The sequence below is a fragment of the Cryptomeria japonica genome, chromosome 8 (assembly GCF_030272615.1).
Source record: "Cryptomeria japonica chromosome 8, Sugi_1.0, whole genome shotgun sequence".
NCBI classification, from domain to species: domain Eukaryota; kingdom Viridiplantae; phylum Streptophyta; class Pinopsida; order Cupressales; family Cupressaceae; genus Cryptomeria; species Cryptomeria japonica.
The window spans coordinates 122718424-122740379 of record NC_081412.1 but is presented as its reverse complement, the minus strand read 5'-3'; the positions used below and the strand labels follow the sequence as shown (position 1 = coordinate 122740379).

Sequence of the window (21956 nt, the reverse complement as noted above, 5' to 3'; positions counted from 1 at the left end):
TCACACACACAACGATGAATGAAATCACTCACCCTAAACTTAGGTTTAGTAGAGTTATCTGCATTCCTATTTTCATTCTTTCATATTAACGACAATGAATTATTATGAATGATTCAAAATGTTGAAAAAAGAATTATACACAATTTAGTACAGTACTATATATTCTCTTATAACATCTATATCAGTACATTCCCTTACTCCCACCACTACATCTCTAAATCATTACATTAGAAATAAGTCCACCAAGTTGAGTCCAAAAGTGACCAGTTCGCAATTTTCACTCTTGCACTAATTGACAATTGACAAGTTGTTCGAAGAACGATACAAATTTCTTCTCGTTAGTTTGAATCTTGGGCATGCATGCAACATATAACTACTTCGCATGTTGCCAAAGGGATTTATTTATCCAATTACCTTTACCACGCGCTTCTCCCGCCCGTCCTTCCTTTGTCCAATTTATTCGTGCGGGAGGCCTGTGTTTCTTCTTTTTTAATTCATTTCTTCTGTTTCATCTCTATCTTTAAGTCCTTCGTTCATCCATATACATGCACATCCATTACATGCTTTTTCGGAATCCGTATTTTTGAACAGTTCTTCCTGGTTTTAGTCTAAACGCACCGTAAGTACCTTGTAAGCTTCTCAGTTTGTTCTGTGAAGGGTCTAGCTCTGGTCTTGGTTTTCAGCAGCGGATCAGAGGTTCGATTCTTGATGGCGACTTCCCTGGACATGTCATTAGACGAGCTGATAAAGAACAATAAGCAGCAGCAACAGTTCAATGGCGGAAGAGGCAGAGGCAGAGGGAGAGGCAGAGGAGGACTTAGAGGTGGGACAAGAGGAGGAGGGTTCGGCCGCGGCCGCCGAAATCCTCTCAGAGTCAATAGCGCTTCACCCTATTCCATTGCGAAGGCAAGCATCTACACGGATACTCATTCTGTATATATCTCAAGATAGTGGGTACCATTTAAATATATCTTCAATTAGCCGAAACCCAATTTGTATATGTCTGCAATTTGGAGAATTTTCTATTCCTATCCAAATAATGGATAGCTATTTTGTGTATCTCATTGAAATATTGGATACCCATTTTTCATATATGCTCAGGTATCTGATGCCCATTTTGTATATCTCTCCAAGTAGTGAAAACCCATTTTGTGCATGTCTTCCAATAGTTATTTGAGATGTAGTGGGATATTATATAGGTTTGGTTGTTTTATTTCGTAGTAAAAAAAAGGAATAAAAGAAGCGTCAACGGTGTAATCGAGATCGAGCTTTTCAGGGATCTTGAACTGTAAAGGTGTTCTTCATGAGAATGGGACATGCGACCTCTGGTTAGTTGGCTATGTCAACCCCATCAGGTCTTTTACTTCATATACTTGTTGCAGAAACCTAAATGGAAGCGACAAGAAGTTGATTGAATATAATCTTATGTATGAGAATGTAGAAATGTGGGACTTGATATCTGTTGGGGTCCATGGATAATCGACAAGCTTTTGACCTCCCTTACCTTATAATCAATATTCCCTGGATATATCCCTGTATTTCATTCTACAGCCTTCATCCCTGAATGAATGGAGCTTTTTAAGGATATAAGAAAATATTCTGATTCTACTCAATCTGCATGGCAAGATCGTAACTTTGCAAGGACACTTACACTCGCTGAACCTTATCTAAATTTGAAACCCTCAAATCAGCTACTCTGCATATGATTCATAATAGTTCTGGGGAGGGAAAAGCTATGGACATGAGGATCAAGTTTTGTTAGTGGAAGATATGTGAAGAGTGCCTCTTCATCCTGTTTTGTGAGACACCTGCTTTGCAACTTGAGCCGTGAGCTATGGATTGGTTCTTGGGATTTTCGAGGCACGTGGGGATCTCCTAGGACTGTGGAATGTAGAATCTTCAGATGATGATTTTGTGATTGGCTATATTCTGTTACAAGATCAAGAAGGAGGTATCAGTAAGACAAATTTTCTGTATGCATGATTAAGTATTCCATTATGGAACTCTACTTTTCTATTAACAGTATAATATTTTTTTCCTGCAATTTGGTCTTAAAAATCAATCATTTCCAGTACTTAATATAATATCAATGAACCCCTATGATGCTGTTTGTTTGTTTTGTTATATTCTTACATGTGTCCATCTGGTTTAGTAGTGATATTTCTTTTCAATTTTTAATCTTTAGAATTGTGTCCATGCAATATTGTTTTTCTTTAAATGAAATTATGTAGCAGTTTCTTTTTTCCGATCGTTTATCACAGTTCAACTGTGCTATTATGCTTTCAGTGGGTTTGTTTTTGCTTTCTTAATGATCTTAATCTTGCCGCCCTAGTGTCTCAACTGTTTTGGTTCTTTAGGATCACTGTGTTATCTGTGGGTTGTAAATGCAGTCATTCAGCCTTGCCAAGGATGTCGTTTGGCAACATGACATGTTCGAGAATAGCATGTCAGCTCTCGGCATGCCTGCAGGACCAGAGGCTGGTGCCAAATTGTACATTTCAAATTTGGATTTCGGAGTAACAAATTCTGATATAAAGGTACATTGATAATGATTTCTATTTTATTTTAAGCTTAACAGCGAGTTTAAGTTCCTTTGTTCTATTTCTGGTAGTAATTTTATCTCTTAGTTTGGTTACACTCAACCACCATTGACATCTCTCTGAATCATGTACTGTTTGTGAGGTCTCTATTTTATGGTCAGTTTGTTAGGAAAGCAGAGGGTGGACTTGTTATTGTATAATATATGATGCAGTAAATTTTAGTGGGTGGCGTTTATTATTATTTTATGATTTTCTTTCTCTAGTTTTATGTCAGTGATTTATTTAGTTGTCATGAATAAAAATTTGTACGTAGATTGGTTTTTACCATCAAGGCACAAATGTAAAAGTCTTAAGACGTGTTCTTTTTTTCCAGGAACTTTTCGCAGAAGTTGGGGAGCTTAAACGATGCACTGTTCATTATGATAGAAGTGGCCGTTCAAATGTATATTCCCTTTATCAATTCCTTTTAATTATTTTTGTCAATAATAGGCTTACTGTATATTTTGGAAATATTGTTTTTACTTGCTTCCAATGCTTTAATGACATTTTCAACATTATCTTTGCTTGGAATTAAATCACTTTGTTGATATTTGTGGAGGGCCAGTTTTTATAAGACATACTAGCTGAGTATGGATTAAGGTGTTGTTCTGAAGCTGGGTTTATTGTTGATTTTCTCATTTTTTATCCATGAGCGTGGTAGAATACATGCTATTTTCTCTGTTCATCCGTCAATGAAGTATGATTGTTCTATTATATGAGCTGTTGGCAAGAAATAAATCCTCCTATGATTTTTACTTTACATGTTAGCAAAAATGCAAAGCAACACAATGCTAAGGGTGGGTACCTTATCACTGACAATCTTGATTTATATTAACACTAGGACATCCATTTATTAGAATTGTATTCCATGGCAAGACATGCAAAAATGGGATGAGCTGCATATATCTTTTGATAAGTTATATTTGGGAAATTTGTATGGCCAATTCAAGGGTGTTAGTGGGTTGTATGTGATTAGATATTCAAATGTAGTTCAAAAATTGTAAATTCTTTTCTAAGGAAATGAGTAAGGCACTAAACTGTGACATGCCATGTAGGCACATGAAATGCTTAACGAGTCATCAATATACAGTACAGTGTTACGATCTAATGTGTCAATACTATAAGCATGTGGATCTTTGAAGTCCTTGATTGATGGAAGATACATCTGGATTTAAGGTATTGACATAACATATTGTTATATTGTTCTAAAGAAATTGAGAAATTGTAGTTTGAATAAGTTCATTTCTGGTATCATCCCCTTTCTTCGGAATGAAGTTTCTTAGAATACCTTTAGTGAACAAGAAGAGGCATGCACAAGGATTATGTTGCCTGATACCTATGATTCAGGCCATCGTCGATAAGACAGCATCTGGGTAGGAAAGGCTTCAGAAGTTATTTAAATAGTTTGTTCTTTCACCAGGTCTGGGCATTTTTAGTTGCAATCTGCCCAGTGTCATACCTATGATTCAGGCCATCATCGATAAGACAGCATCTGGGTAGGAAAGGCTTCAGAAGTTATTTAAATTGTTTGTTCTTTCACCAGGTCTGGGCATTTTTAGTTGCAATCTGCCCAGTGTCAATTGTTAATGATTTGGAAGACTGAGCAAATCTTTGCTAAAATTGGCCTTCTTAAGGCTACTTGTGGTGGTGTAGGTATAGTTTGAGGTTATTAGTGAAATGTAAAATTAAAAACTTGATAATCAGAGAAGAAAATATATTATACACAGCAGATTACATCTAAGATGGTAACATAAAACCTGGGTGGGTAATTTTCAGTGTCTTATGCATCCTCATGAGGTTTTTGGATACGTGGGTATGGTACACTTGTACAACAATTTGTTTGGGGCTGGGTATGTCTGTACAAAAAGTAAAAATCATAAATATATACATATTTGCAACCTAAAATTAATAATTATGTTCAGAATACTGCGTATTATGTGTATGCTAAATGAGACTAACATAAATATTACAAATTGGAAATGCAATAAACTAATTGAATATCATTATGTCAAACTTGAATGCCATAATAGATATCATTATATGAATTAAAATAATACAAAGAATTTGTTGTATCATTTCTGCATGCCTCCACAAAGGTGAACTTGGGTCGATTGTGAGAGAGGGTTGGTTGATGGGGCTAGAATTCGCTGTCATCATAATCCTTATGGACCTGCAACAACAAGCTTGAAAACAGAGATTGAACAATATGTTCTAGATCCAAACAAATGAAACTCAGCATTTCATGGATCGTGGGTTCCGGAGGCAGTGCCCTTGGTGTGCTCCTTGTTGTGATACTGAACGGGATCAAGGGGAGGTGCCTCTGCTGCTAAGCCCAAATTAAGGCCTTTGAAACTTTCATTACCAGTGAAAATCGTGTTTTTTTAACTGCAAGCAAGAAAAAACAAATTATATGAATCTGAATGAGTTTTTTACACAAAAGTTGTAATTTTTTGCATTTATGCGTGGGTTTTACAAGAAAAAATTGGTACGAGTTCTACAAAAACTTTTTGGTAACTCGCCCGGCAATTTGACTCCAACTAGTTTTGTGAGTACTCGGCGAGCTTTGCAACAGTGTTAAACACACAGTTAAGAAAAATTAAAAAAAGTTATTTTTTAAAATAATAAAATAATTTTAAAAAATATAAATAATAAAACTCACAATATAGTATTTAAAACTAGAAAACAAAATTAATAATAAAATATAATGAAAATCATAATATAATCCCTTACATTAGAAACCTTAACTAGAAGTAAATCTGGGTAGTGCAGGAAAAATTTCAAAATCTTGAATTAATTAAAAACATTTTTGAATACCTCCAAATTTCCGATGTCCTATTTGTTGCAGAAAGATGATTGATAAACAGTTTTGACACAGGCTCTAAATGCAGATTGCAAAAATCTAATATGCAGACTGAAATGAAAATTGAAATTGCAGGTACCTATGTTTTATTTAAAAAGATTGAAATAATTTGACAAATTAGAAAATATCAGCAAAAATTTAGTGAAATGGCAATCAAAATCAGAAAAATTATGATAACAAATTTTCTACCCACACCTTTTCAACAAAACATTGGGCAGTAGGGTGAGTTCCGATAACTCATGATATATTGTGAATTTTTCCTGTGATCTGTTTCTATGCTTCTGGCTGTGCCATGTTAATTCCTTGTAATGCCAATTTTATATTGATAAGAGGTCCTGGCTTTGGAATGTATTCTGCCATATATATTAAATCTGCCCTTTTCATATATAACTCATGATATATTGTGAATTTTTCCTGTGATCTGTTTCTATGCTTCTGGCTGTGCCATGTTAATTCCTTGTAATGCCAATTTTATATTGATAAGAGGTCCTGGCTTTGGAATGTATTCTGCCATATATATTAAATCTGCCCTTTTCCTATATACTGTGCAGTTTCACATTGATTTTGCTTGTTTCAAAATATATTGACCTGTGTTTGCCTATATCATCATGTGAGTTCCTTGTAATCATACATCTGCTTTATCCTTGTGCTATATTTGCAGTTCAGATCACTATGCTATGTCAATTTCTAAACATGGCCTTAGAAATGCTTTTGACATTTGTTGATGATGCCAATCATTGTTAAGTGGCATTGAACCTGTAGGGTAGCGTCATGTTTTATTAGTGCTTTGCCTTTTCATATCTCTTATCCCGTCACAAATTCACATCTTAACATTAAGTTTGAATGCCATGCTGGCATAACAACTCCATGCTGCACTCATACTAAGGTATGGCGACCTTCAAACATCCCAGCACTGGCCTTGACTCCCCTGTGCCAGCATTAAATATGCTAATTTATCACCATGCCATTTCCTTATCCTGTGTTGGTCTTAAAAACATTGCTGGATGTGTGTCACATTGAATTTGAATGTTGCCCTGCAATCCCTTATTCCTTAACTTATATGGTTGCACCCCCTTTGGTACATGCATCACCATCATTTGTCATTGCAAATGCTGTGTGCCTTCTTTTTATCTATGCTGTTCCTTGTCTTCATTTGTGCTGGGCTGGTTGTCAATAACATGCACCTTGTTCCCATGGCTTTGCAGCCATGGAATTCCGTTGCTGGCAATGCTAATAAGCTGGTGCCATCTCATACTTTCTCATTCAGCTTATAAATTGTTGAGCCTGTTCTATTTTGGCCATTCCTTTTCAACGTTGAGCTATGCCATACTGGCATTACACTGACTACCATTCAGTGCACAGGCCTGAGCAAGGCACATTATCTTTATGTGCATGATTCTTTGAGATTGAATGTTGGCCACATGCATTGCGACCTTATTAATACCATTTCTTATTGGCTATGCCAATCAAAGAATTGATGTGCCAACCTCCTCCAAAATGCAACATGGCCTGTCAAATATCAAACATTGGTTTTAAAATTTTCTCATACCAGCTCTACAATTCTGATGGTGCACAGGCTTCAAATCTGACCAAGTGGGGCTTTGATGAATCCTTGGCTGGGGTTCATAAACATGAAGTGGGTTCAGATCTGACAAAGCGAGCCTATGTTTCAAAACGGCCTCAACCGCTATGTGTGGCTGCCTCCAAGCCTCCTCATTCAAGCTGCATTTTGTGCTCCGAACTCCTCTGCATCTCCCTGTCGCAGTGAGCTGCAAAGTTTTTTAATAGTGTAAAATTGCACAACAGTCCACAAGCATCAATTCCAAGCAAAGGGTGGTACAAGAATTCCTAAAAATTTGTGAAATGCCTCTCTTGAATAAGTCTCCTCATCGCCACATATGTTATTTCATTCTTTGTGATGATTTAGATTACATTCTCCACTCAAACCACTTGAATCATCCCCTCCAATGGATTAGCTGTATTGGCTTTGTGCCAGACTTCAAGAACATCAATGTGCCACTTGAAGCCACAAAATGTTTTATTGGTGCCCGTTCTTGTGATCTATGCATTGAACTGATAAAATGCTTCAACCTTTTTTTTGCCATATTTACCTCTGATCAACTACTACAAGTTGTTTATTTTTGATGGTTAGCAGTTGCAGTGTTAATTGTTAATCCTTGCACTGGCAATTCTTAATGCATTTACCAACCCTACCTAATATGGCTGTTTGCCACATTAAAGGGTATATGATTGTAGTGCCAAAAGTTTGCCATTGCCATCTTGGCCTCATGGTATTTCTCCTAGTTTGAAGTTCTACCTTTAATTCAAGATTGTGCCCTTAGAACATTGTGAGGAACAGAGAAATTTGGCTTTGAAATAAAAGAATCTTCGAATGGTAAATGGTTGGACATGGAATTCATCACTGATGCCATTGGTGGATAATTTAGACAGATGAAACTTTCCTCAGTGGAGAAATACCAAACCTGTGGAGCAATAAAATAATCTTTGGATGGTTCATGGTTGGACATGGAATTCATCACTGATGCCATTGCTTCCTTTGCCCAATGTTTTCATTTTGTTTTCCCCATAACTGGAAAGTAGGGCATTCATTACTCATGTCTCTTCTTTCAGTACTTGAGGACACATCTTTACATCCCAGCTAGCAGTCTGAGCAGGTGGAATTTTAATTTATTAATTCCCCCTCATAAAATTAGCGAAAAATGCAAGTCACTGGCCCTTGGTCTCATCTGGTGTGCTATGCTTTGGTGCAGGGTCTTTCCTACTGCAGCCTTCTATTGCCATTGCTGATACTGGACATTGAAAAAATTATAAAAGTTCAGAATCGTAAAAATTGGTCTCTAGAGTGTAGGAATTGGCTTCTAGGCTCTGTAAATCAATAATTAGCTGGGCAGAAAAGCATGTATCCTGATAGCTTTAACCATCAGTGATAAAAACCTTGCTTCAGAATGCAGGAATTAAATTACCGTGAGAAACAATTTCTGTATATTCAGAATTCTATCTTCACTATCCTTTCATTTTCTTCAATGGGCAGAGCAAGAAATCTCTGCAGCCAAAACAAGCATATATCCTTCTCATTGTAGAGTGTTTCAAACTGGTAAAGATGAATTCCCTTTCCATGTTATTTTTGATCAGCAAGAATGTGTAGGAAAGGCTGTTTTTGTGTGTGGAACCACTGTTTATAGAATTCTCATGTACAAGTCAAATTTATCTTAATGGGCTAATAACCAAATTTATTTTGTAGGTTTACAAGTAATTGTAAGCAAAATTTAAGGAATTTACTAGGTCTTATCTTAAGTGCAATTCCATAATCATCTTTTTTGTTTTTTGAACTTATGACAGGGTACAGCAGAGGTGGTTTATATTAACATGAGTGATGCTGTCGCAGCTGTGAAGCGATACAACAATGTTCAGCTTGATGGTAAACCAATGAAGTTAGAGATCATTGGTACTAATTTGACTTTGCCTGTATCTGCCCGTGTGAATTTTCCTGGAAGAGGGCGGAAGACAGTGGTGATGACGTATGTTCACATCATAATGCTCCTTTTAAATATAAATTGCTTATTTGTTTGATTTGCTTTATGTATCTGTGCGTCTGTTACAGTTTTGGGATGTTTCATATGTTTAATAAATTTTAGAGCATTAATATCAATGTCTTCTCTTAAGGATATTGGACTGGGAGAAAGCTCTTTACGCTGTAAAATACCATTTAAAATGAATATGTTTTCAAAAACTTCAGCTATTCCTAGTCTCGAAACTGGGTTCTCCATATTGATCCAGAGGGGTTTAGAATGCACTTCAATGATTTGTCTTGGTATCACTGTTTGTTATTTTCATTTAAGTCCCCTTGTACTGAAATTTAATAGATGGATATCCTCCTCCTCAGACAAGTCTCTCTGTTTGGGCTAATCACACAGCCACACGGGATGGATTTATACTTGAGTCCAACCTTACATAAGTAACAGTTCCTTGCATTTCTACATGATTTTGATCTGGAGAACCTTAAATATGTCTCAATTTTAACCATATTCTTTGTCAGAATTATTAGTGAATATAAAGAATGAGATATTTTCTTTAGGCAGTCATTAAGAAATTATAATTTACATGTGATCATTTCTCCAGTTTTATAGTCATTCAATATTTTAATGCCTATTGGTATTAAGGAATATTTTTTATCTTCCTGCCTCTGACATTTTTATATGTTGCAGTCCTGGATTTACTCGGGCAGCAGCTGATGCTTCCATTGAGCGAAGGAGTAGCAATGGGTAAGTTTGCTAGACAAAATGGTGTTTATTGCTTATCAATTGGAAAGGTTGATACTAAAGTTCATGTACTCCTTTTGTGCATGAATATGATTTGGAAAGTATAAATGCAAATTTGTCAGTACAAGATTTACAATCTGTGAATGCTTGTGTATCTACAGCTGGAACCGTGGCCGTGGCACTGGTTCAAGACGTTTCCGTGGTAGAGGAAGAGGACGTCGTGGCAGGGGAAGAAGTCAGGGCCCAGAGAAATCTGCTGCAGAACTTGACAAGGAGCTGGAAACCTATCACACTGAAGCAATGCAAACATCTTAGGATTCTTAGCTTCTGCTGCTAGAAAGATACAAGCTCTTGAGTTGTGTTGAAGCTTTTAAAAAAGCAATAAATAGCACTTTAACTTTTTAAACATGCAAGACCAAGAATACTTGAGGAGGCTGGTTTTATTAACGCCATCTTTTATACCAATTAGTCATGTCAATCATCAATCTTAGTTGAGATGTAATTTCTCCTTGAACATGGCAAGTAGCATTTTAAACACACTTTGATGCGAAGCATGTCTCATTCATTATGAAAATCAGTGCTGTAAGATTTCTGGCTGTAACATGTGTTTTCCTATGCTTGGTACGATTGGAGTATAACATGAAAGAATCTTTGTACATTCTAAAAAGATTGGCATTTTCTGCACAATTACAAAAACGGGAATGACAATGTTTTGAAATCCAACTGATACTCCTGTTCATGCTCTCAACTTTATATACGGCCATTCAAGTCATGTCAGAAAATTACTGAGTGAGAATTAAATCTCACATGAACCATCCTGGTAAAAATACAAGATAGCTTCCAGCCAGAAATCTCTCGGAGATTGGACCAGACCACAGATATAATCTTGTACAAGCAAAAACGGTAGATTTTAAAGTCAGACTGGATGGATGTAAGGAATGATAGCAGGGCTAGACAACTGTCTCTGGGATATCTTTGATTGGTAGGTAATTTTTTTTTCTGTTATGCTGAAAGAACACCTATTTTCTTCTCAAAGTTAAAATGTGGATTTTTTGATCCTGTTTTCAAAGAAAAGCATGTGGGCCATTGTAAATTTAAATGATAGTACAAATCTATGTACTAACCTAAATACTAAATGTTTGTCAGTTGGTCTTTTGTTTTGATTTTTTTTTTGACTCGTGACTATAGCTACTCAAGGCCACCAAGATCTTTTATTTTGGTGTGTTTTGATTGGTGTATATTGGGGCGTAGTTTTTTGTTTCATGTGCCATGTTTTTAGGTTTTTGTTTACATGACCCACAAGGTTGATAGGTTGATTAATCAACCTTGTGTGTAGGGATATCTTTACGTATGACAGTTCTTTGTGTAGACCCATAAAGGCCATGCCAAATCCTTTGTGTGCAGAAGATTCTCTTCATGCTTAACGTTCGTTTTTCACATGACCCCCAAGGTTATATCATGTGTTGCGCGTGGTTTGTTTGAGAGTCAAGTCAATTCAAAGGTTACCTTGTCATCTTGGTTATTATATATTTTGGTGCATAATCTCCTTTGTTATACCAAAATCTAGGATTGTTCTCCACATATCAGCACAATCCAGACCATTCATTTTCCTTATTTTTTTCATCATAGCTATTATTCTATCTGTCATACCTATCCATAATTTTTATGCACAAATTGAGTAAATAGCTTGCATCTTTCTCACATATATGTTGTGACCTTTCTTGAGGCTTCGACTTATTTTTCCATCAACACCTATTATCCCCTCCCATCCTAAGATCTTATCCACCAACACCTCCCATCCCCTTCTCACTTTTTGTATCATCTACGTTCAACTTGCACGTCTTGCGTACACCCATCATAAATATATTCATAACATACCTATAACATCATATATATCCATAACAAGAGATAAGATAGGACTAGCATCATCCATTGCATCCACGTTCAACTTGAACGTCTCGCATACACCTATCATAAATATATTCATAACATAAAAACATCATACATGTCCATAGCAATTTTTTTTGTTTTGTTTCCATTTGGGACATATCAACATCTTCCATGTATTCATAATCATAATAAGTAATTATTGAACTAGAATATACAATCATAACATATTGTCATCAGCACATTCATATAGAAACAATAAATTATACATAATCACAAAACATTGCCGTATCATCATTACATCCATACATATAAACTATCAAAAAGTTCGTATCATCATTACATCCATAAATATAAACTATCTTAAAATCACGTCCATCATCTAATTGCATACACTATCCATTAGATTGCCATCATCCATAACATACATGTCCTCATTGCATGCATAAATATAAACTATTGTAAAGCTCCTTCCATTGCCTAATTGCATACATTATATCTATTACATTATCATCATCCTTAAAACATGGATAAGCATAATCCATCATAAACATCTATAACCATAAAATCCACTCAGATTATATACATAAAAAAAATATGGAATAATCATACTTTGTATCCATCAAATACATATTATACATCATGATCATAAATAGAGACACGTCCATAATCATTGCATAAGAAATTATGTGCCATCGACCAATCTCATTCATCATATATACATAAATAAAGGCAACGATACAAAGTGTTATAAATGTTTGTACAAGAGGTTCATAATGTTAATGAATATCATAAACAAATGAGCCCTTAGGCATATAGTACGTACAATGTCAAAGCTTCTAGTTGTTGTTGCTCGTCTTTGAGGGAGCCAATGATTGGGATGGTGACAATGGACCTCATGGAGGTGGAGGCCCCATTCTAATAGACGACTTTGACCATGTTGAATTTGACCTCCTTGATATGATGCTATCAGTAATACTCAAAGCCCTCTAACTAGTCGGTACTACCCCCTCATCGATAATATTGTGCCTCTTGTGTTGCTTGAGTCACCTCCCTCTAAGACTAAAGCATATCTAACATCACTTGTTCTATATCTTGAGCCCTCAACATACCCTTGGTAGCATCCCTCTTGCCTCAATCTCACTACATCTACATCTGCCCTCTATAATTGAATTTGGGTTGTATCTCGCTCTATGATGGCCTTGTTTCTTTGTCATCAATTGAGCCATCCTATCTAGCCCTTCTTCATCAATCTCTGGCTATAAAGTCTCTGCCCTAATCCTGTAGGCATCCCACCTTGCATGTAGGAGGTTTTTATCCACTTGTAATTTGTCTCATTTGGCCCTCTATGGCTCAAAGGATCCTCAGAGACTATACCCCTTAGTTGTCCTCTCTCGCGATAACAATTGTATAGCTTTGATACGACTGTCTAATCACACCTCAATATCTTCCTCATCCTCTACATCTCAACCCACCTATCCATTATCTACATTCATATCCTTTCCTCCACATCTTACTATCCTTGAAGGTCCTGCCCCACTCCCTCCCTATATAGGCTGTTTCCCTTCACCATTATCTCTCCTCATTGTTACCTTTCCCTTCAGAATAGTCAGCTTTATTGGCCTATGATTAGTTCACCATGCATCGTCCTTAGTAGTCACCCCTGCATCGTCTATAGCTGGTGACTAACCTAGGAACTTGTTGCATCCCTAACAATGACAATCTTGCTTGTAATGGTTCCATCGTCCTTCCCTAGGGCTCAATCTCTTGAGTCACTCATGCAAAGACCACCTACCTTTGCACACATTGTGGTAGTCTAAATTGTCACAACTCCTTCAATGACAAACATTGCTTAATGATATGAATAGTATGACCTATCAAATAATAAGATAAGTATGTATTTAAGTAGTCATCATCCTCCCATGTCTATTATGACTTCCATGTTACCTCATCTATATCTTTCATCACTCATTGCTAGTATGCCATATCCCCTGTCCTCATATGGTGGATAACTCCCCCATGTAGATGTATAAACAATAGATGTATTGTTCATTGCCTCCAAGACACTAACCTCAACACAACGATGTGCTCCATGCCTATATATGCAGTAATGTCACACCACACCCCAAACTCCCCTCTAAATACAACCATATGCATATCCCAATATAACTATGCTAACACATCGTATCCCCAACCATATACCACCCCCTCTACAAGCATCCAATATAACACACAAACATCCAATCAAAAACCCATATGAGCTTGGATTTGGCATCAACAATCTATTGATCAAAGATACGACAATGTAGGTAATGTCTCAATCACTATCTCTAAATCCATCTCACTACCTTTGATAGGTAGATCCTCTATCATAAATGCTTGCTCCAAATATAACTCGATGGTCGCTACCTCATACTCCACCAAAGCCTTGCGAATAGGATGCGTAGGATCCTCCATACATCCTCCAACATGATTATTCTCTCATGTAGGCAAGTGGAAGTTGCTCATTTCACTTTGCCATCACTCCTCAAGCACCATCATCATTACACAATGGTGCAAATCTCTAGCCAATAACCTATCTCGTAAATCCAATGGTCACTAGGAAATCTTGGTCTTTGTTTAGCTGAGACTGTAGCCTTGTCATAGGGGCCGCCTATCTCAAGACTATAATGGTGGCAACTATTGCTACATCATACAAAAAACAAGTCATTAGTCTTAACCACAAATCTGTTTGTGTCTACCCATCCCAATCCATGCAAGTGCCAATATGCAAAAGTGTTATTCCTAATAAGCACAAACACTACCCTACCCCGTGCAAGTGCTATTGTGCACAAGTGCCACCTTATCATGCGAAAGCATTATACTAGCACAAGTGAACTTGAAACTTATGCAAGAGAACTCCTAATGCTCAAGTGCTATGAAGAGTAAAAATGCTAACCCATTCATGGTTGTGCTAAGCCAATCAAAGGAAGCGCTAATCTTGAGTCATAAGCGTTAAATTCATTGATTAAATCTTGCATTCTACCTCCTTTCCCTAGCATTTAGTACACCCTAAACTACTCCTAGGGATTCGGTTAGTGGTACATACTGGTGCTCCTGTATCCTTTGGTTGTTGGTATTGAGTACTAGCTTCACACAATGTGTGGCGTGGAATGTTCACCATTGTGTCCTAGCTTTGCTGCACACAAAAGGCTCTAATCTTGAGGAGGGATAAGATACAAATGCACCCCAATGGGCTTTTGAGGCCTATTAATAGACCCCACAAGGTCATCTCAATGGCCTAGGCCCCCCAATGTTTCTATTGCTCCCTCCATTTCTTTCATCATTTCCCCTTTCTTCAACATTTTTTCTCTATTTCTCTGTCAATCACCTTCATTGCTCATCTTCACTCTTCTAATCTCCATTCCTTCTCAAGAGTTCACCTCAATACTTTTTTACAAGCAACCTCATGAGGGGGCATCATTACACCATCTTCTACCATTCTCCCCAACTGGTTGTGGTATATTTTTCTTTCTTTGATACAACATCAATTCTATTAGTTGTGACACTGTATCAAAGATGGGTAAAACATATACAACTTGAAATTGACCCTTCTCTCATAATTGATTAATTAATACTTAATGCATCATTGCTAACAATTTACCATCTCATAATGTCCCAAAATTAATTAAATTTATTATTTAATTTTGATTCATCCCTATAATTATTTTAATGTTATTTAATTTATTATGTATTCCTCTTCTAAAGGTTGATTAATTTAACCAAGTCAACCTTTGCCCTCACTAAATTCTTTAAAATTTAATTAATTAATTAGTTAATCTGCAGCTGCCGCCGTCGCTGCCCTAAGGACGTCTGCTGCAGCAAAACCGTCTACCCTTAGGTCGGCTGGTGATTTCGTCCAGTCCCTTGGTTCCCTTGGTGCGGCTGGTGAGACTTTCCCTGGTGCTGTGAATGGGAGCTCTGCGGGGGTTTCCTCTATGGATGGTGATATGGTGCATCCAGCGCCCTCTGCTGCTGATCGGGGTATCCGTGGCTTGGGGCCTATGGCTGTTTCTGTTTGCAAACCTCTGGTTTTCAAGGTGTCTGCTGATATTGATATGGAGATCATCCAAACTTCCTCTATGTTTGAAGCTCATGGTCTGATTTGCAGGTTTTGGGGTTTTTGGTCAAGCCTTCCTCAGCTGCACACTTGGATTTCCCAAAGCTGGGAACCGATCATAACAGGTTTAGTTAACATTTTTCCTTCAACCAAGGGTTTTTTCATTGCTAAATTTGAATATGCAGAGGATAGATCGAAAATCTTAGGGATTAATCCTTTCAGCTGGGAGGACAAATATGTTTTGATGGTTAAACCCTGGTTCTTAGGCTTTAACCCATCTACTGATTCATTTAATGAGATTCTTGTTTGGGTTAGGCTCCCTAACCTTCCCCTTCATCTATGGACAGACTCTCTGCTAGAGGAAGTGGGGGAGGCTTTAGGCGAATTCCTAATGATTGATAAGGAATCTTACCAAATTTATCATTCTACTTATGCTCGTATTTTGGTTAACATTGATGTCTCTAAAGGGCTTCCAATTGAGTTAGAGATTGAATCTTCCTTGGGATCTTGGGTCCAACCACTCGACTTTGAAGGTATCCCCTTTAGATGTTGAAAGTGCTTCCAGATTGGACATGTTGCTGCAAGGTGTGAAATAGAAAAAAAGAAAAAAAGATCTGCTTCTTAGTGGAAGGGTGCATCCTCTGAACACTATTTTGTTAAAAAGAAAAGCTTCTCCCAGGTGGTGGCACAGGTTCCTCAGACTGAGGGTACGCCTCTTGTTTCTGGTATTGTCTTGCCTCAGGAATGTGTGGATGCCTGCGGTAGCATCCCGAGTGATCGTTTGAAAAATGATGGATCTTCCTCTTCGATGGATGACCCTCCCACATCTCAGATTGTTGCTGCTGTCTCTGCCTCTCTGGATGCTGGCTCTGTTCCTCCTGATGAGGGGAGGTCCTCTATTCTGGACCCATCCTCTTGGCAAAAGGCTGCTGCTAGGGTTGAGGAGGGATGGATTATTGTTAAAAGTAATAAATCTAAATTGTCCCAGTCCTCTTTTGATATGACCCTTCGATCCCATAAGGGTAGGTCAAATTCTTGATCCTTCCTGGTTGGGTTAGGGCTGTTGGTTTTGTAGTGCCCTGCCAGGAAACCCCGAAGGGATTAAGCTATAACTCAAGAATGGAGTGCAATAATTTTTTTTAAAAAAAGTTACACTACATTAAGATACAACAAGATATCAAAGATGAGATTACACAGTGGAAGACATCAACTAACACCTAAAGAGTTTCCCAACGAGATTACTTAAATTTCACAATTCACTTAACTCACACAATTAATCCAATAAGCTGATTATCTTAATAACAAGATAATTCTTAACCAAGGATAATTTCATTCAAAAGATGGAAATATAATTCACAAGATAAGGTTCATCCATTAAGATTTATTCATAACCATCATTCATACTTTTCATTGAAATATAAGCCATGTATCTAATATTCTAACACACTAGGATTTCATCATAAACATATGAGATCTTTTCATGCATACTTAATTTCCTTAACAACAATTGAATATATTCCATTACTCTAAGTTAAATTCTTTCACGATCCAATTTACTGCATTTTAAAAGACGATTGCATACATGCATCTACGATAAATCTCATCTAAACCACTTATGCATTCGATCAAAATGGCATTCATACATGCTAACACTAAACATGAAATATAAGAAATAAAAGCATCACATAACACCAAGATGATCTCGGAGTTCACCCCTAAAGGGCTACATCTCCAGGTCTGCTCAACTGCAAGACCCCTCTGATAATTAATAAAGTTAAGAATACATGAGGTTACACCATTTACAATCCGGCCATCAAGGCAAAACATAATCAATATACAAACGACCGCATCGGTCAATAAATACATAAATGATCCTTGAAAAGAAAAGGATCCAGCTAAACATAATCAAAGCTAATACAAAGGTTCATTGGAGCATCCACAAAACTGAGTCATCACCACCCAAGGTCTAACATGAAACCAAGTACTCACAAGGGTATAGACAATAGGACGACCCACAAACGTGCTCCTAACAGGACAAAACGACAACACACTAGCGAACGTAGGGACAAGTGTCATCACACAACCTGGTATGGTTACCATGGCAGGTTTTCATAGGTTCCGGCCCCATACACTGGGTTATCCTGACAACCTAATCCGTACCTCCGGCCCATCCAAGCCTCATGTGGACCCACACATCCTTTCGTGAAGACAAGGATGATGGTTTGCCATTTCAGGCCTTCTCACAGCATGTTGAGTCTGTGTTAGCACTCGTCCCATGTGTGAGGCACAATTATCTTACTTAGAGATTACATTCTAATCTACTTTTAGGTTATCACTTATTAGACTCACTTTCGACGGGTTACCCAGCAACCACTTTGGACGCAGCTCCTAATCGAAAGCCACTTTCCCATACGACATTAGACTATTCTCAAGCAACCTCAGACATCAAGGACACACATGGTCAAGCCAACGAAATTCAAAAAGGAGGGAATAACCATCTGGTCAAACATGACTCAAAAGAGGTACACTACTGACGGTACTCTAACCAGAGACCTGACCAACTATGGTCAACCACGAATCATCATTCGACACCCACACAAAGGATATGACCAAATACGACACTACCACAAAACAACAGTCAACTCGGAACCGAGGACTGAAACAGGTACCCCAAATCAATCCATACGACAGGGTCCTATCAAACAAAGCACGAGTTGCCATTATTTAAACAAAAGCGAATACTGAAATTAAACTCGCATAGGCAATATCTAGCAGATATAATCTTTTCTGAATTGATCTAAATGTTAAAAGTCGATCACGTTTTCTACATGATCTATATTAGGTTGCAGTTATCTACCTCATCTAGGTATAGGTTGTTCTTGGTTTTCTAACTCTCTAAGGTTCATTGCATCGAACACACATAATAAGCCATAATGAATTCTTAAACCAAATTCACATGAATATAATCAGACAACCATTAACCAATTAAATAAGATATTTAATCTTCAATTAAAACATCATTGACATACTGGTTCAAAATAAATCCTACACATTTGTCTTTTTCAGAACCAATTTACACTATACAGATCAATGAAATATACATATTTAGGGAAGCCAAATAAAGAAAATCCATTCCCAGATTAACAGATTGCACTTAATAAAAACATCATTGATATACTGGTTCAAAATAAATCCTGCAAATTTTGTCTTTTCAGAACCAAGTTAAACTATACGGATCAAGAAAACATAAACATATAAGGAATCCAATTAACGATAGTCCATTCCTAACTTGACAATTATTTCCTTACGCATATAGAAAAGAATGCCAAAATTAACTATTAATTAATATACGCTTATTAATCCACGATTAATAAAATATACACAATTAATAATTAGTTACAAACTAACAAATTAAATATCTAATAAGAAAAATATGCATTACTAATAAAATACAATTTTGAAAATTAATTAATGTATATTGCCACTTATACAATTAATTAATTACAAACTAATTGTAATTTATTAATGGAATGCCATAATTAAACTTTATTAAAACTTAATTTATTAAAAATTACCTTCAATAATAATAAATTATTATTATATATATATATTTTTTGATTTATAAAATATATATATATATATATATAAAAACATTTCTTTTAAATGAAAATATTATAATATATATATATATATATATATATATATATTTAAATAATAAAAAAAAACATTTTACAAAATGAAAAGGGGGGTTTTCACATGGTCCCCATGGGAGCTCACGCAGCCCCAAAGGGGAAGCGTTGCTTCCAAATGGGAGCATGCAGCCCCCATGGGAGCGCTGCTGTTCCCAAAGGGAGCACGCAACCCCCATGGGAAGCGCTGCTGTTCCCAAAGGGACACACAACTCCCCCTTGGGGTTTCCCCAATATATATATATATTTTAATATTTGCTTACTGTGTAAAACATAGTCTAATAAACCAGTCTCCCAGGGACTAAAAAGAATTATTATTTTTTTTAAAAATTTATTTACTGTGAATAAAAAACACAGTCAGTCTCCCAGAGACTTAAAACAAATAATTTTTTTTTTAAACAACACAAAGATTTCCAGAATATGAGAGATTTTCAAAATTGAAAGGATAATCCTTTTGGGCATAAGAAAGCTCATTTTCCATGCAAGGATGCAAGCAATAAACCAATACCAACTAATTCCACAATGATTCATAACCTTGAGGCAATCAATGGAGAAATTAAAACCAAATAGCATGAAGAACATCCAATGCCCATTTTTTTAAAAATTTAAATAATATCTAAGTGATAACCAGAATTCCTACCTCAGTAAGCATTCCTGGAAAGGATCTGATGAAGAGCCCCAACCTGTAGCTCAAGAAATCCTTCTCCTTCCAAAATCCCCAAATCTTTCCTCCGAAATATTTTCCAAGAATATATTTTTCTCCAAAAAAATTCAATCTCCAATATTTTCCAAAAGTCTAGGTTATATGGAAAAGTTTGACCAAAAATCTAATTTTGGATTTAAAATTTTTATTTAAAATAATTCTCAAAAATTACTATTTTCCAACTATATCAACAAATTAAATTGCTTTACAATTCAAAATTGATTTTCTCAATTAATTCAATTTAACCTTTCTATTTCCAAAATGCCAAGAAGATAAAATTAATTCTATTTCAATTAAAATTAAATCTTTCTTTTCGTAGGCATAAATATAATACATTTAATATTTAAATTTAACCATTTAATTGAACTTGTTCCCAATTTAAATCGAGCAATTCAGATTAACGATAAATCACATAAAGAAATCTTGTTTAATTTAGTCCATTAATCTTTAATGCACAAACACATATTTAATCAAATTAAATACTAAGGACTAATTAATCAATTTAACCATACACACCAAACACGCAAACCAAGAAGGTCAACCAGACAGACGACTCGCAAACCCAAACAAAAAGGGAATACCGACGACGACTGACGATGCTTACTTGAGCACGACTATGGTCAACTAGGGTCTTACAACCACCTAATCCAACTCTAAGGATTAAAGAGGTACACTCAAACCTGCAAATCCAGGTGAAGACGAACCTCGCACTCATGCGACGTTGTACTTGAAATCTCCTGCAACCAAGAGTCATACAAGCATACATATATAAACTTAATGAAAGCATTAGCCTGATATTAATGCCACGAAATAGGAACACTAAACAACTTGCATACAACTAGTGCGAAAACACATTAACAGATGTGCACTAAATCAACACATCTGACTATAATCATTATATTATGATAAACTAACTAAGATTAAACCGAGATTAGAAATTGATTACGGTAGGGGTACTACAGGTTTTTTGTAGCCTGTAGGTTTTTGGTGGGGGTTAATGCTGTTCCCCTTGTTTTGATTGGCTGAGCCAAATCTCTTTTGTGTTCTGTTTCTTTGAGTGGTCTTTCAAGTTTATCTTTTGGTTCGGGTTGCAGGTCCTTCTAAAACCTGTCTTGTAAAGGGTTTCTGGTCCCTTAAAAACTTGTTTTTCCTTAATAAAAAACATTCACACGTGTAAACATGCACAAGTCATAGTCATACTCCACCTCACCTTTGACCCAATCTTCCATTGGTTGAACATACATGTGAGACCTTCCTAGTAACCCTACACTTTCCTTTTTCCACCTACTTGTCAACCTCCTTGAATTCTTCCCTTTTTCATTTTCCATCTCTTCAACTTGTCAAACTCATGTTCTTCCTAATGTGTTCTCACACATGTGAGCACACCTATCGTTCTTCCTCATGCAATAGGTCATTATCTCAAGTCTCCACCTTCGTGATAGTTGTCATAAGGCAAGCCTTCATCCCCTCATGCAATCCCATCCCTCCATCTCATAATCCATATCAACTGTTCATTTTGGCTATTGAAATCTATAAATTGGAGCTTCCTCCTTTAATTATCACACACTCATTTTATGCTAAATTTACGTTTTTGATTAAGAAGCAGCGTTAATTAGGGCGCCAACCCTTTGCATAGTCAGAGACTAAAAAAAAATGCCCACAGACCAAAAAAAACAACACATTGGAGCAAGCCCTGAACAAGCCAGGTCGGACACCAAAAAGCGACCCGTCAAACCATCAATAACCTAGACACCCAACTCAAGGAGGGGTAAGGACATCCAAGGCTTGACAAGGAGGGGTTTGGGGGTTGGGGAGGACTTCCCCTTCCGCTTGTGACAAACAATAGTTCAAATGATACT

The 21956-nt window shown here is 36.6% G+C and overlaps 1 protein-coding gene across 2 annotated transcripts; it reads left to right on the top strand.

Annotated features, from left to right (window-relative positions):
* Positions 1-362: 362 nt before the first annotated feature.
* LOC131041586 (THO complex subunit 4C) lies at positions 363-10320 on the top strand. 2 transcript variants are annotated; one of them, XM_057974720.2, is made up of 6 exons: positions 363-906; positions 2391-2537; positions 2914-2982; positions 8800-8978; positions 9666-9722; positions 9881-10320. In XM_057974720.2, the coding sequence occupies exons 1-6, from the start codon at positions 709-711 to the stop codon at positions 10032-10034; spliced, it is 804 nt and encodes a 267-aa protein (XP_057830703.2). In that variant the 5' UTR covers positions 363-708; the 3' UTR covers positions 10035-10320. The 2 variants fall into 2 exon arrangements, with proteins under 2 accessions (XP_057830703.2, XP_057830704.2); XM_057974721.2 differs by lacking the exon at positions 363-906 and adding an exon at positions 930-1951.
* Positions 10321-21956: the final 11636 nt, after the last annotated feature.